Source organism: Physeter macrocephalus, chromosome 3 (assembly GCF_002837175.3).
Source record: "Physeter macrocephalus isolate SW-GA chromosome 3, ASM283717v5, whole genome shotgun sequence".
NCBI lineage: Eukaryota > Metazoa > Chordata > Mammalia > Artiodactyla > Physeteridae > Physeter > Physeter macrocephalus.
The window spans coordinates 7,621,679-7,634,799 of record NC_041216.1 but is presented as its reverse complement, the minus strand read 5'-3'; the positions used below and the strand labels follow the sequence as shown (position 1 = coordinate 7,634,799).

General features: G+C 38.9%; 1 protein-coding gene across 6 annotated transcripts in view; it reads right to left on the bottom strand.

The window, feature by feature from the left end:
• The window catches only part of KIAA0319L (KIAA0319 like), a 106,199-nt gene that overhangs the window by 30,891 nt on the left and 62,187 nt on the right, over positions 1-13,121 (bottom strand). For all 6 annotated transcript variants that reach the window (XR_008616699.1, XM_028486404.2, XM_028486392.2 and 3 more), the window contains exons 4-8: positions 9,732-9,975; positions 6,770-6,871; positions 3,737-3,834; positions 741-828; positions 185-277 (exon numbers count right to left, since the gene is read on the bottom strand). Coding sequence is in view for 5 of the 6 variants with exons in the window: in XM_028486404.2 (XP_028342205.1) it covers positions 185-277; positions 741-828; positions 3,737-3,834; positions 6,770-6,871; positions 9,732-9,975 (625 nt within the window). In the remaining variant the exon portion in view is untranslated. The remainder of the gene's footprint in view (positions 1-184; positions 278-740; positions 829-3,736; positions 3,835-6,769; positions 6,872-9,731; positions 9,976-13,121) is intronic.

The following is a 13,121-nucleotide window of genomic DNA, read 5'->3' as shown; positions in this document are numbered from 1 at the left end:
ACGGGGATTTTAAACAGGGCCTGTCTGATTTTTACTTCCTAATCAATTGCTTCAGATGGTTGGTCTTCCCCTAACACGGCCAAGAGGACTGGCCTAAACAGTACGCAGACATAGCTGGCCCCAAACCTTCTACCAGTACACAGTGAAGGCTCTTCTAAAACATCATGCCTAGACAAGTACTCACGGCTGCCATCAATGACTGTAGAAGTGGTCGGCAGAGAGATCTCCTGGAACTGTGGTGACACAATGGCAACAGGAGGCCGATTCTTACGGGGCTCTGCAAGAACATGACCCACAAGAAATTGGAAGAGGGTCTTTATAAATTATAGGAGAAGCAGGCCATATCTGGGTGGAGCATAAGTCAGTTTCCATTACACAAGTGAGAGCTGAGCATCACCAAATGGGAAAGTCACAAGATCAGGTTGCCATTCTAATCTAAGACACCTGGGAGTGTCAAAGCCTCTTCTAAAACTGACGACTGCTAAGGCCATGCCCTGAGCATTCTTTCAATGCTCATGTCCTATCTACTACATCAGAAGTACTATAGCAGCAACTTCCTGCTTTCAAGCAAGCTGAGTAGAGGTGGACAACAAACAAGCTTTGTGAACTAGGAATTGCCCAATACATAAATATATTACAAAAAAAGAATGAGAATTTAAAACCCCTAAAATCAAATCTCCATCTCCTTGGGAATCCTGCAGAGGGAGCAGTGGAGACATGGCCAGGGCTGGGTAACATACCTGGTTTCACTGTCACATTCACATAGCCCTCCCCGTGGGCATTTTGACCATCTACAATCACTTTGAATTCATACAGGCCTGGAGTGAGCTGCAGAAGTGAGAGAAGATCTTTTAGACAACCACAAACAGCAGCAATTATATTTAAAATAACACATACATCTGAATTTTCCAGTGCTGTTTCTTGAATTCTCCTCTTCTTGCACCATTTCCAAAATGGAGAAAGTAAACTAGCTGAAGATATGAAACAATGAATTACAAACTAAAAAACCATAGCTTTTTATGTGAATCTTTTTACTAGCTGACTCGGAACAACAGAAGGGATTTCAGTATCTCTGTACTCCCATTTTCTTTTCAGAAGAACATTAAGCGCCCAACCATCCTACTTCACAGTTATGAAATTAAAACAATCATCTCTGCAAAGAAAAACATTTTGTAAAAACACCAAATAGCTCTCAAATATCTGAATAGTTCCCCCTCCTGATTTCCACTAACTGTATGAACATAACATAAAAAAAAATCACCCACAATCCCATTGTCCTAACACCCCAATTAATCACATTTTTCTTATTTCCTTCTAATCTTTTACCACATCCAAAAAAAGAGCTATAAACAGTACATCTGTTCAACAAACATGTATTGAGAATCAATTATATGTGGTCATTGTCCTAGGCTTGGGGTTTGGAGAGGAATTAGATAAGGTCCCTACCCTTGAGGAGCTCATATTTCAGTGGTATTCAGGGCCTAGCTAAAATCACGATATATCAAACTTTTTATTATTCTTTCTTCCATTCATTTAGCATGAACACTTTCCCCATTAGAACAGTCTCTTAAATAGTCATTTTAATGGTTGCAGAACAGTACATGAATAAATGTGCCATAATTCACATAAGCATTTCACATTGTTGGATATTTGGGTTGTCTCCAAAATTTTACTATTATAACTAATGCTGTGGTGAACATCTTTCAGGTAAAATGATTTTTTTCTTTCTTTTGAATTATCTCCTTTGGGTAAATGCTAATTGAATGCATGGAGCATTTTTGACCACTTCCTTCTTCTTGTAATGCTCTCCTTCCTTGGCTTTCACTTCTAGGCCTACTCCTCATTTTCTTCCATTTCCTCTTCCTTCCATACCTTTAATGACAGTCTTCCCCAGGATTCCAATTGCAATCCGTTTATTACTTCACTCTACACACTCTCTGGATGTTTTCATCTATTTCATGGCTTCAGTTGTCAACTATTTGACGCTGGTGTACAAATTTATCTCTCCAGCCTGGACTTGCATCCTGATCTCTAGCCCCTTACCCCCAACTACTTTTTGGTCCCTCCACTCAAATGTTTCACAGGTACCTCAAACTCACTCTGTCCCAACATAAATTAATCATCTGCAAACCTCTTCCAAACCTGCTCCCCTTTCTACGTTCCTCATTTCAGTGAATATCACCACAAATATACCAACATCCAACGAGGTGTCTAAGCCAAAAGGCTAAAATTATCCTGGACTTCTCTTTCTCAACACCTCCACCCAATTAATTGATCACCAAGTTGACCTCCATAATATTTCTCAAATCCACCCACTTCTCTCCATTCACACTGTCATCACCTTAGTTTTTAACCATTCATCATAGCACAGTTGTTAAGCACATGGGCTTAGAGATGGAAAGTTCCAGTTCAAATCTACCATTTAATAGCTTTGTGCACTTTGGCCAAATCACTTTGTTTTTCTAATTTTTAGTTTCATCATTTGTAAAACAAATAGTAATATTTACATCTTGGGGTTGTTAGGAAGATTAAATGAAATAACTGCATAAAATAATTAGCACTGTTTCTAGCACATGGTAAGAGCTCAATAGGTGGTTTTTAAGTTTTATTTTATTTATTTAGTTTTTTTTCACTCAGACTATTATCATCTCACACCTACATTTTTCAATAGATTCCTCCCTGGTCTCCCTAGTTTGAGTCCTATCTCCTCCAATCTGCAGTCAGGGTGATCCTTCTAAACTGAAAATCTGAACATGTCATTCTCCTGCTTAAGGTTTTAAGGCGCCGTATTCCCTCTGGATAAGAGTCAAAGGCCTCACTCTGGCACACACAAGGCTCTGTGCAATCTGGCACCTGCATCTCTCCAACTTACTTGTGCCACTGTTCCTCTCATACCATGGGGTCCAGTCAGGATGAACCACATAAAATTCCCTTTTTCCCACATTTCTCTCTTTTATTTGGCCCAGTGGACATATTGCTTCCTCTGCTTGGGGTATTACCACTCCACCCTTTACCCAGTAAGCCAGTCACTTTTCATGACCCAACTAGGCCAACTCTAAGAAATCTACTCTAACTCCCCAGGGCTTCAATACCCCATGCACTGACCTAGTGTACTCCTGTTATAATTACCTGCTTCTGGTCAGTAGCACCTACTAGACTGTATTTTCCTTAATGTTAACATTATGATTAATTCACTAGTAAATCCCCAATACCTGCCACATAACTAGTGTACAATGAACAGCTGTTGAAAGAAAGAGAGGAAAGAAAGGAAGGAAGGACGGACGGAAGGAAGGAAGGAAGGAAGGGAGGAAGAAAGAAAGAAAGAAGGAAGGAAGAAAGGAAAAAGAAATTGCTTGGCCAAAGAATATGAACATTTTTATGGCTCTTAATAACTACACTGAATCCCAAAAAAAGACTGAGCCAATTTACACAGTCATGTGGCCACAAATAACCTAGCTTATCTCCCAAATTCTAAAATCCTTATGTTACCCTTAAAAGCTGTTTAGTGTGTATTTTCAGCTATCACCACTATGCTTATACAATATTCTCACCATAAATGAAAATTTGAGAATCATACACTAACAAATACTGGATGTCAGCCAGCCAGACTTTTGGAGGATTCGCTTCTGAAAGACTGTTCCTAAGTTAAGTGTGGACAGAAAATTCTATATTATACATGTTAGAAAATGGTCAACACCTCTACCGCATCCCTGCAAATGACAGGAGGCAAATTCACCTTGGATAGTTTGAGGATCTGGGAATGTTTCCCTTCCATTTCTCCACTGTAGTCTTTCGGATGAGTAATCAGCTGCCAGTCGTAGGTGTAGGTTTCTCCTATAGAAGGGCAGTTACAAAAATCATGAAAACACACACCTACACACAAAGAGGGCAACCACATAGCCTGCGAATAACAAAATTTTTCTAAATCTTGACAAGACCTTAGTTTTCAAGATTTCACCCCAAAGCCAAAGGGAAACCAAACATTCTGTTGAAAGAAAAGGTGGATTCTGCTGACTCAACTATAGTTAGGGCTTCTTCCACTCTCTCCCAGCAATGCTCATTCCTGCCCCATACCCACACTGCTTTGGGCCAATCCTCCCCTAAAATACCAGGTTGCTCATGGTATGGCATCCCAGTGAAAATACATGCCCTACAAACCACTATGGATGAACTCACTAGGAATAAAGGCCATTTTCTTGCAAAACTTCTTTTGCAACAAAGAACAGCAATGACTTCTAAATAACATGGTTCAAAAATACCTTTTTAAAGAGTGCTAACAATGCTCGTCTCACAGAGGTCATCACACTCTGGTGAGTTAAAAGAGCTACTTCATTCCTGCTGAGCTAAATAACACGCTGCAGAAGGTAGTAGGGGATGGCCCATTTAAAACAGGTGCCACTGAAATTAATTAAGATCAAATGAAGCATTAAATGGTCTTCATTTGTAGCTCAGACTGTATGACTGGGTAGGGTGAGGATAGAATCCTGTTATCTAAATGGAATCCCTCCCCAGTTAAAGTGGTCTTAAATATTTTTTGGAACAAGATGCATTTATGGCTAGGAATGGGTGGGATTCGGTAGGAAGGTTTCATTTAATTTACTACCAAAAGGGGAAAAATAAAAGGGAAAAAAAAAGAAGTCTCAAATGCTTACAGAGAATGGTCACCTTTTTCTTACTTCATGAGTTCAAAAGTTAAAGTTAACACCAGAACTTAATTCCAAACAGTCTTAAGACTAGATTTTACTTTATAAGCCTGAGATACAAGATCTATTGCTCTTCCTTCCTCCAGAGAACACTAGCTTTGTTTTGGCCAGTTGTCAGCCCCAGGCAGCTCTCATAAATGTATCTGTAGAAGTTAGGTTAGGTGAGCAGCAGGAAAGAAGAAGTAGAAGTAGGACTGGTGCTAAGAGATGACATTTCTTGAACTGTAGTTCAAAATTTTTGTTCCCACACAGAAAACAGACTCACACTAGCTTGGGAATTGACAATTTTATAACATCTAAGGCTAGCAACACAAATTTCAACAAATGACAATACTCTTAGAACAGAAAAGCTCAGGGGACGAATTATGCCTTACAGACAGGAATTTGCCCAAGCGTAGGAACAACTGAGTATAGGTCTGTTAGACAGAATGCTGGTTTTAATGATTTAGGGCAGTGCTTTTCAAATCATGCCTCTGAACCCTAGAGGGATCCTGAGAGGTGCTGCAGGGGCTGCCATAGGAGATGAGAGGGATGAAGAACAGGCAGAGCTGGTCCTGCCTCATCGTCCCCAACCTTTGAAAGTTTGAAACCATCCATCTCATCATGTATCTGATTAAGACTAAAGAAACTGGGGAACGGAGAGTTGAAAGAATCTGTTTTTGAACTGATGTGTTTTGGAATACTGATATACAAGGTGATATCAACTCACAGAAATGTATATGCAAATAGGGGTTAGAAAAGAAAATACAGTAGAGCCAGGATATCTTTCACAAAAGAGTGGAAGCAACTGCAACTCAAAGCAGTTCGTACGCGGGCCTCTCACTGTTGTGGCCTCTCCCGTTGCGGAGCACAGGCTCCGGATGCGCAGGCTCAGCGGCCATGGCTCACGGGCCCAGCCGCTCCGCGGCACGTGGGATCTTCCCGGACCGGGGCACGAACCCGTGTCCCCTGCATCGGCAGGCAGACTCTCAACCACTGTGCCACCAGGGAAGCCCAAAGCAGTTCTTTCTTTACCTGCATCTTCAAAGGCCACCAAATCCATTCACCTTAACTTATCACCAGAGGAGGAAAGGAATATGTTTCTCTATAGGAAGGTGGAATGAACTGATAAGGAAAACTCAATGTGAAGGCAGAAATGAAGAACAGAGAGAGCATTTAGGTTCTGGAAAAGTACTTTATGCATAAATACACTATTTGGTACTAGGCCCAGAAAGTAGGGATATTGTATTGGAAACGTGTACCTAAAATGGAAGGACCCCATTCTGAATACAGTAAGGCATTTTGCTTAACTAGCCTTACAATGAGCTACTTGACTAACCTTATAATGAGAGTTAACACAAAGCCAATGCAATCATTTTCCATCAACATATGCTTCACTTCATGTCACACATAATCTTAAGAGAATACGTGTTTATAAGTCAAACTTTGGTACATTAACATGTACTTCAAAGGTTAAAGGGATGCACATATTACAAAAGTTTTCTTAATAAATTAATCATCCCCTAATTTATATATTTTATAAATTTGAATATTGTATATTACATTGGGCTTGTCTTTTTTTTTTAATGTGACAAATCTGTATTAGTAGTAGTCTTGAATAACTTCTCTACAAGTTCTGTATCTGCTACTTACTAGTTGTTTGGCCAAAATAAACAGGTTAACCTGAGTCTCAGTTTTAAATGGTCATAATAAAATCTACATTTAATGAGCATCAGTTATGTGCTAGGCACTGAGGTATATAGGTAGTTATACCATTTCATTTTGCCCTTAAAGTAACCTTATGAAGTAGGAATTATTATCCTCATTTTACTGAGAAAGAAATGGAAACTTAGGGAAGTTAAATAATTTGCTTAAAATCATTCAGCTAATGACTGGCTGAGCTCAGATTTGAACCCAGCCTTGACATCAAAGCCCATGATCTCAAACATTATACTGCCTCTCATATCACATAAATATTTGTGCATGTTCAAGCTATATCTCACTCTCATAGGACTTTTACAGAGAGTAAATGTATGTAGATTCCATTATGAATTAAAACATTACACAAATATAAGTGGATGTTTTACCTGCATCTGGCTCTTGGAGAACATATGCATTTAACTGAACTTCATTCTTAGGCAAGGTAATCTGGACACTGTTTCCAGCAGATACCACCAGTTCCTTTATAACTGGAAATGAAGAAAATACACAAGAGATAAGAAATTAGATCCAGACTATCTCATTTCTCTCCCTCCTTTTGTGGCCAAATTTCTTCTATAAACAACATTCAGCTACTGCCTTCATTTCCTCATTATTTACCCACTCTCTAATCCCCTGAAACATGACTGTGTCCCCACTTTTCCACCGAAAAGGATCCTTAGAGGTCATCAACAAACTGCTTCTTAGCAAATCTAACAGCTGTTTCTCAACCCTCATCCTTCACCTCTGTGGTATCTAATACTGCTGACTGCCTCCATCTTAAAACTCGTGGTTATCATGACACCATATTATTCCACTTTCTTCCTTTCTCTCTGAGTTTTTCTCCACTGTATTTTAACTATGATCTTTCCCTAAGCCCTCTTTATATAGTACTTTGCACAGAATTCAATAAACAGAGTTCAACTCTGTTTCAAGGATCATCTTTATGCTGATACATAACTTTCTAATAAAATACATATATAAAGTACCTAGAGGAAAAGGCAAGTGTTGGCCGCAAGGCCAGCCTTAATTTTCTTTCCATTTCAATTGATACAGCCATAGACTTAGATAATTCCAAGAATCTTAACTGGTCTTCCCTCTGCTAGCTCTCCCCATTCTAATCCATTCTGTCTCCCTAAAACACCCATCACCATGAATTTTTCTAAAATACTCACCCACCATGATACTCTCCTACTTAAGACCCCCACTCCCACACCATGTTTCAGTCCAAATTCCTAACCTGGCATCAGAGATCCATCATCATCTGATCACATCATCTCTCCCTTCCACCCAATTCTTCCTCTAGTTATACTCATTTTCCCTCTTGTGCTCCATAGAAGTCTACTCGTGGGGACTTTGCTAAAGCTTTTTTCTTCAGTTGGGGTGTGTGCTTACTTTATTATAAATACAGTACTTTGTTTCTAGCTTAAAAGCCAGGCTTCTCTCCAAAAACTCTTCCCAGACCATTTCAGTTTGAACTGATCTACTTCCTGAACTACTTCAGCATTTTTGGAACATCCATATCAGCTAATATCTAGATACTATATTTCTGCTTTTCACCAGCTATTCCATACGTGTCAAAGCTTCTCAACTATGGCATGACCAATTCTTTGGACCAATTCTCTGGACCACGAAATTTTGGACCAATTCTTTGTGCGTGTTGGGGTTGGGATGGGGGGAGATTGTCCTGTGCACTGTAAGATGTTTAGTAGTATCCCTAGTCTCTACCCACTAGATGTCAGTAGCACCCCTCCTCCACGGTTGTAACAGCAAAAAATGTTTACAGGCTGTTGAGAACCACTGATTATATAAATCTTATTTGTCTAACAATAATTGTTCACTTGGTATGAGACCTAGGAACTAGAGAGCTTAAAGCAAACAACTGGCTGGTTCACTCATACTCCAAGACTGGAAGGTGAAAAGGGTTTCCTAGAAAAATATGAAATTTGAGATTTATCTGTCTGCTTGGGAACACTGCACTTGGGGAGAAATGAAACCATCCATTATGGAAGCTTCAGCACTTAGACACTCCAGGAGGTGGAATAAGAATTGCTGCAGTAACTTTCAAAAACAAGAAAAAAGAAAAGAAAGAAAGAAGGAAATCACTATACTTAGAGAAAGTATAATGGTCAAAAACACAGCGCAGGGCTTCCCTGGTGGCGCAGTGGTTAAGAATCCTCCTGCCAATGCAGGGGACACGGGTTCGAGCCCTGGTCCGGGAAGATCTGACATGCCGCGGAGCAACTAAGCCCGTGCACCACAACTACTGAGCCTGAGCTCTAGAGCCCGCGAGCCACAACAACTGAGCCTGCATGCCACAACTACTGAAGCCTGCGTGCCTAGAGCTTGTGCTCTGCAACGAGAAGCCACCTCAATGAGAAGCCTGCGCACCACAACGAAGAGTAGCCCCCACTCACTGGAACTAGAGAAAGCCCGCATGCAGCAGCAAAGACCCAACGCAGCCAAAAATAAATAAATAAATATATTAAAAAGAAAAAAAAAATACAGCGCAGCCCAAAACTTTCACAATTACACCAAAAATTACGACCATTCTGCCTGAATACTTTACTTTAGTGCCTCAGGACTGAAACACTAAAATTTTATGTTATATTACCACTGAAGGAAACCTTAGGAAATTAAAAATTGGCAAAAAATCGTTTTCACTGGCTTTGCTTCACCCTGTTGACTTTTTCAGGGGATAAAGATCAACTTAGTTCCCTTGATTAAGCATTTCCTCCTAATACCTTAGAACAGAACTTATGAAGCAGACTTGTTGTTAAGGCAACACTCTGTATAAATCTCCTTCCTATGAGTTGCTTTAAAAATAAAGATGCAGAATTCCCTGGCAGTCCAGTAGTTAGGACTCGGTGCTTTCATTGCTGTGGCCCCAGTTTGATCCCTGGTCAAGGAACTAAGATCCCATAAGCCACATGGCACGGCCTAAATAAATAAATATTTAAAAAATAAATATAAAGATGCTATCAAAATCACAGACACAAATATCTGACCCACAATCACCCATTCAGACGGCCAACAGTTATACAGATCCGACTCTTTCTTCCCAGTGGCCTCTGCTTGCTTGGCTCCTTGAACATTACTTAATTGAATCTAAGCACAGTGGAATTTGGCTCTGGAAAGAGCCTCAAAATACCCATAGGCTGGAGCTTATTGAAAAAAGGATTGAGACACCAAGTCCTATGATTACAGGGACATTAACAGGATTATTATTTTTTTAACCTACAGTATTTAAAAGTCATGCCTCCCTCCTTTCTTTCCACGAAAAGGGAACACTTTGATCAAAAATCTCTACTTTCCCATCCTATCTCCAAGGACAGAAGAAAAGGGTCTCACCTGGGTATGGTGCTGAGGTGCTCTGGAAAGAGGCCTGGGGGGTAGGGGTGGCATAACTGTAGGAAGGAGCCACTGGCAGAGGGGTAGCAATCGTGATTTTCCCAGGGATTTTTACTTGCTGAATGCTAGGAGTAGCACCCGGGTCCTCTGATGCCTCAGGTTGAACTGATACATTTGACCAACCAGGAATCTTCGCAGTCAGATCTGTGGTTAAGGGATTAGAAATTGTATCTGTGTTGTGGACCTAGAGAAATGCAAAAATTCATTTGAATAGGCAAACGTTATACAGCCAGTTTTTTAGGTCATGTCTCATGAAATAACTGCATGTTAAATTTTTTTTTAATGCAAAACTGTCAAAAATATTAAAGAAACTAATCTCACCACCCAAAATGGTGTTAAAATGTTGATATAAATCTTCCCAGTATTTTCTTTCTATGTGAAGAGTTTTGCTTACAACAAAGTAGTAATAAATACACTATGTATACTTCTACCTTCTTTTCTTACTTAATATTTATATTCAGTCTTTCTACAAATATGTATTAAGCAACTATTATAAAACAGGCCTGGGGATCCAAAATATAATTAAAGCATAATCACTGTGCTCAACAAGTACACAATCTAGTGGGGAAGAAAGGACTAGAAACATAATAAGCCAAAATGGTAACTATACCTAGAGCTATGACTGAACCAAAGAAACATAATCAGAGTATTCTCTTTCTTGGAGAGAGGAAGCATGTGAAGAAGGATGGTTTAAATAAATAAATGAAGACCTTCTGGAGGTAGAGAGTCCTGAGATGCATTTTAAAGGGTAAACTAGGGAAGAGGCTGAGGAGAGAGATGAGTATAAGCACAAGAAATGAGAGTAACATGGCTAGTGTTGGGAAATGAGAGTCATAAGCAAAGTGAGAGTTAGGGAGTAATAGAAGATGAGCTGGGAAGACAGTGAGGGGTCAGACTAAAGAAGACATTAGATGCTACTTTAAGAAGCCAGGTGATGATGACAATTAAAGGGTTATACACAGGGAAGTGACAAGGTAGGTCAGCTTTTTGTTTTAAATGAACCATTCAGGTTGCTGCACAGTGTATGGGTTTGAAGAAGTAAGACAACAGCAGGAATACCCCTTAGGAGGTTACTGCATTCATCCAAATGAGAAATGATGAGTGGTTAAACAGGGGGGTTGTATGGATTTTTAAAAATCAACTAATTGAAGTATAATACACAAAATAAACTGCACACATTTAAAGTGTATATATAGGTCAATGAGTTTTGACAAGTGTATACACCCATGTAACCACAATCAAGAGAGAGAACATTTCCAACAGCCACAAAAATTTGTTCACGCCACAGACTAATTTCCAGTAATGAAATTATTAAATCAGTAATTTAAAAAACTCCCAGTGAACTAAAGTCCAGGACCAGAGAGCTTCACAGGTGACTTCTACAAAACATTTAAAGAAGAAGTAACACGTATCCCTCTCAAAATACTCCCAAAAATTGAAGAGAAAGGAACACTTCTGAACTCATTCTAGAAGGCCAGTGTCACCCTGATACCAAAAACAGACAAAGTCACCACACAAAAAAAGAAAATTACAGACCAATATCACTTATGAACATAGATGCAAAAATTCTCAACAAAATACTAGCGTACCAAATTCAACATTACATGAAAAGGATCATACACCATGAGCAAGTGGGATTTATCCCAGCAATGCAAAGGTGATTCAATATCCACAAATCACTCAAAGTGATATACCACATTAACAAACTGAAGAATAAAAATCATATGATCATCTCAATAGATGCAGAAAAAGCTCCTGACAAAAATTCAACATCCATTTATGAATAAAAACTCTCTAAAACTGGCTACAGACAGAACATACCTCAACATAATACAGGCCATATATAACAAACCCACAGCCAACATCATACTCGACAGAAGACAAGGATGCCCACTCACACTACTTTTATTCAACATAGCACTGGAAGTCCTAGCCACAGCAATCTGACAACAAAAGGAAATCAAAGGAATCCAAACTGGAAAAGAAGAAGTAAAACTGTCACTGTTTGCAGATGATATTACACTATACATAGAAAATCCTAAAGACGCTACCAAAAAACTATTAGAACTAATAAATGAATTCAATAAAGTTGCAGGATGCAAAATTAATATAGAGAAATCTGGTGCATTTCTATACACTCATAATGATCTATCAGAAAGATAAATTAAGGAAACAATCTCATTTACAATTGCATCAAAAATAATGTAATACCTAGGAATAAATCTAACCAAAGAAGTAAAAGACTTATACTCTGAAAACTGTAAGACACTGACGAAAGAGAAAAGGGAGCCCTCGTACACTGTTGGTGGGAAGGTAAACTGGGGCCACCACTGTATAAAACAGTATGGAGGTTTCTCAAAGAACTAAAAATAGAATTTCCATACCCAGCAATTCCACTCCTGGGTATATATCCGTAAAAACAAATTCAAAATGTTCAATGCAGCATTATTTACAATGGCCAAGACATGGAAGCAACCTAAGTGCCCATCAACAGATGAACAGATAAAGAAGATGCGGTATACATATATGTTCATAGCAGCACTATTCACAATAGCCAAGACATGGAAACAACCTAAATGTCCATCAACAGATGAATGGATAAAGAAGATGCGGTATATATATACAATGGAATACTACTCAGCCATAAAAAAGAATGAAATTTTGCCATCTGCAACAACATGGATAGACTTGTATGATATCACTTATACGTTTATGTGGAATCTAAAAAATAAAACAAACTAGTGAATATAACAAAAAATAAAGTCTCACAGATATAGAGAACAAACTAGTGGTTACCGGTGGGGAGAGGGAATGGGGGAGGAGCAAGATAGGGGTAGGGGATAAAGAGGTTCAAAATTCTATGTATTCTATGTATAAAATAAATAAGCTACAAGTATATATTGTACAACACAGGGAATATAGCCAATATTTTATAATAACTATGAATGGAGTATAACCCTTAAAAATTACGAATCACCTGAAATTTTACAATACTGTACATCAACTATACCTCAATAATAGATAAATACATAAATAAATATTATGAGGATAAAAAAAAGACATTGATAGGAATTCTCTGGCAGTCCAGTGGTTAAGACTCTGCACTTCCAGTGCAGGGGGCATGGGTTAGATCCCTGATCGGGCAACTAAGATCCCACATGCAGCACAGTGTGGCCAAAAAAAAAAGACATTGAGGAAAGAAACTGAAGATGACAAACAAATGTAAACATATCCCATGCTCATGGACTGGAAGAATTAATATTGTTAAAATAACCATACTACCCAGAACAATCTACAGATTCAATGCAATCCTTATCAAAAACAGAACAA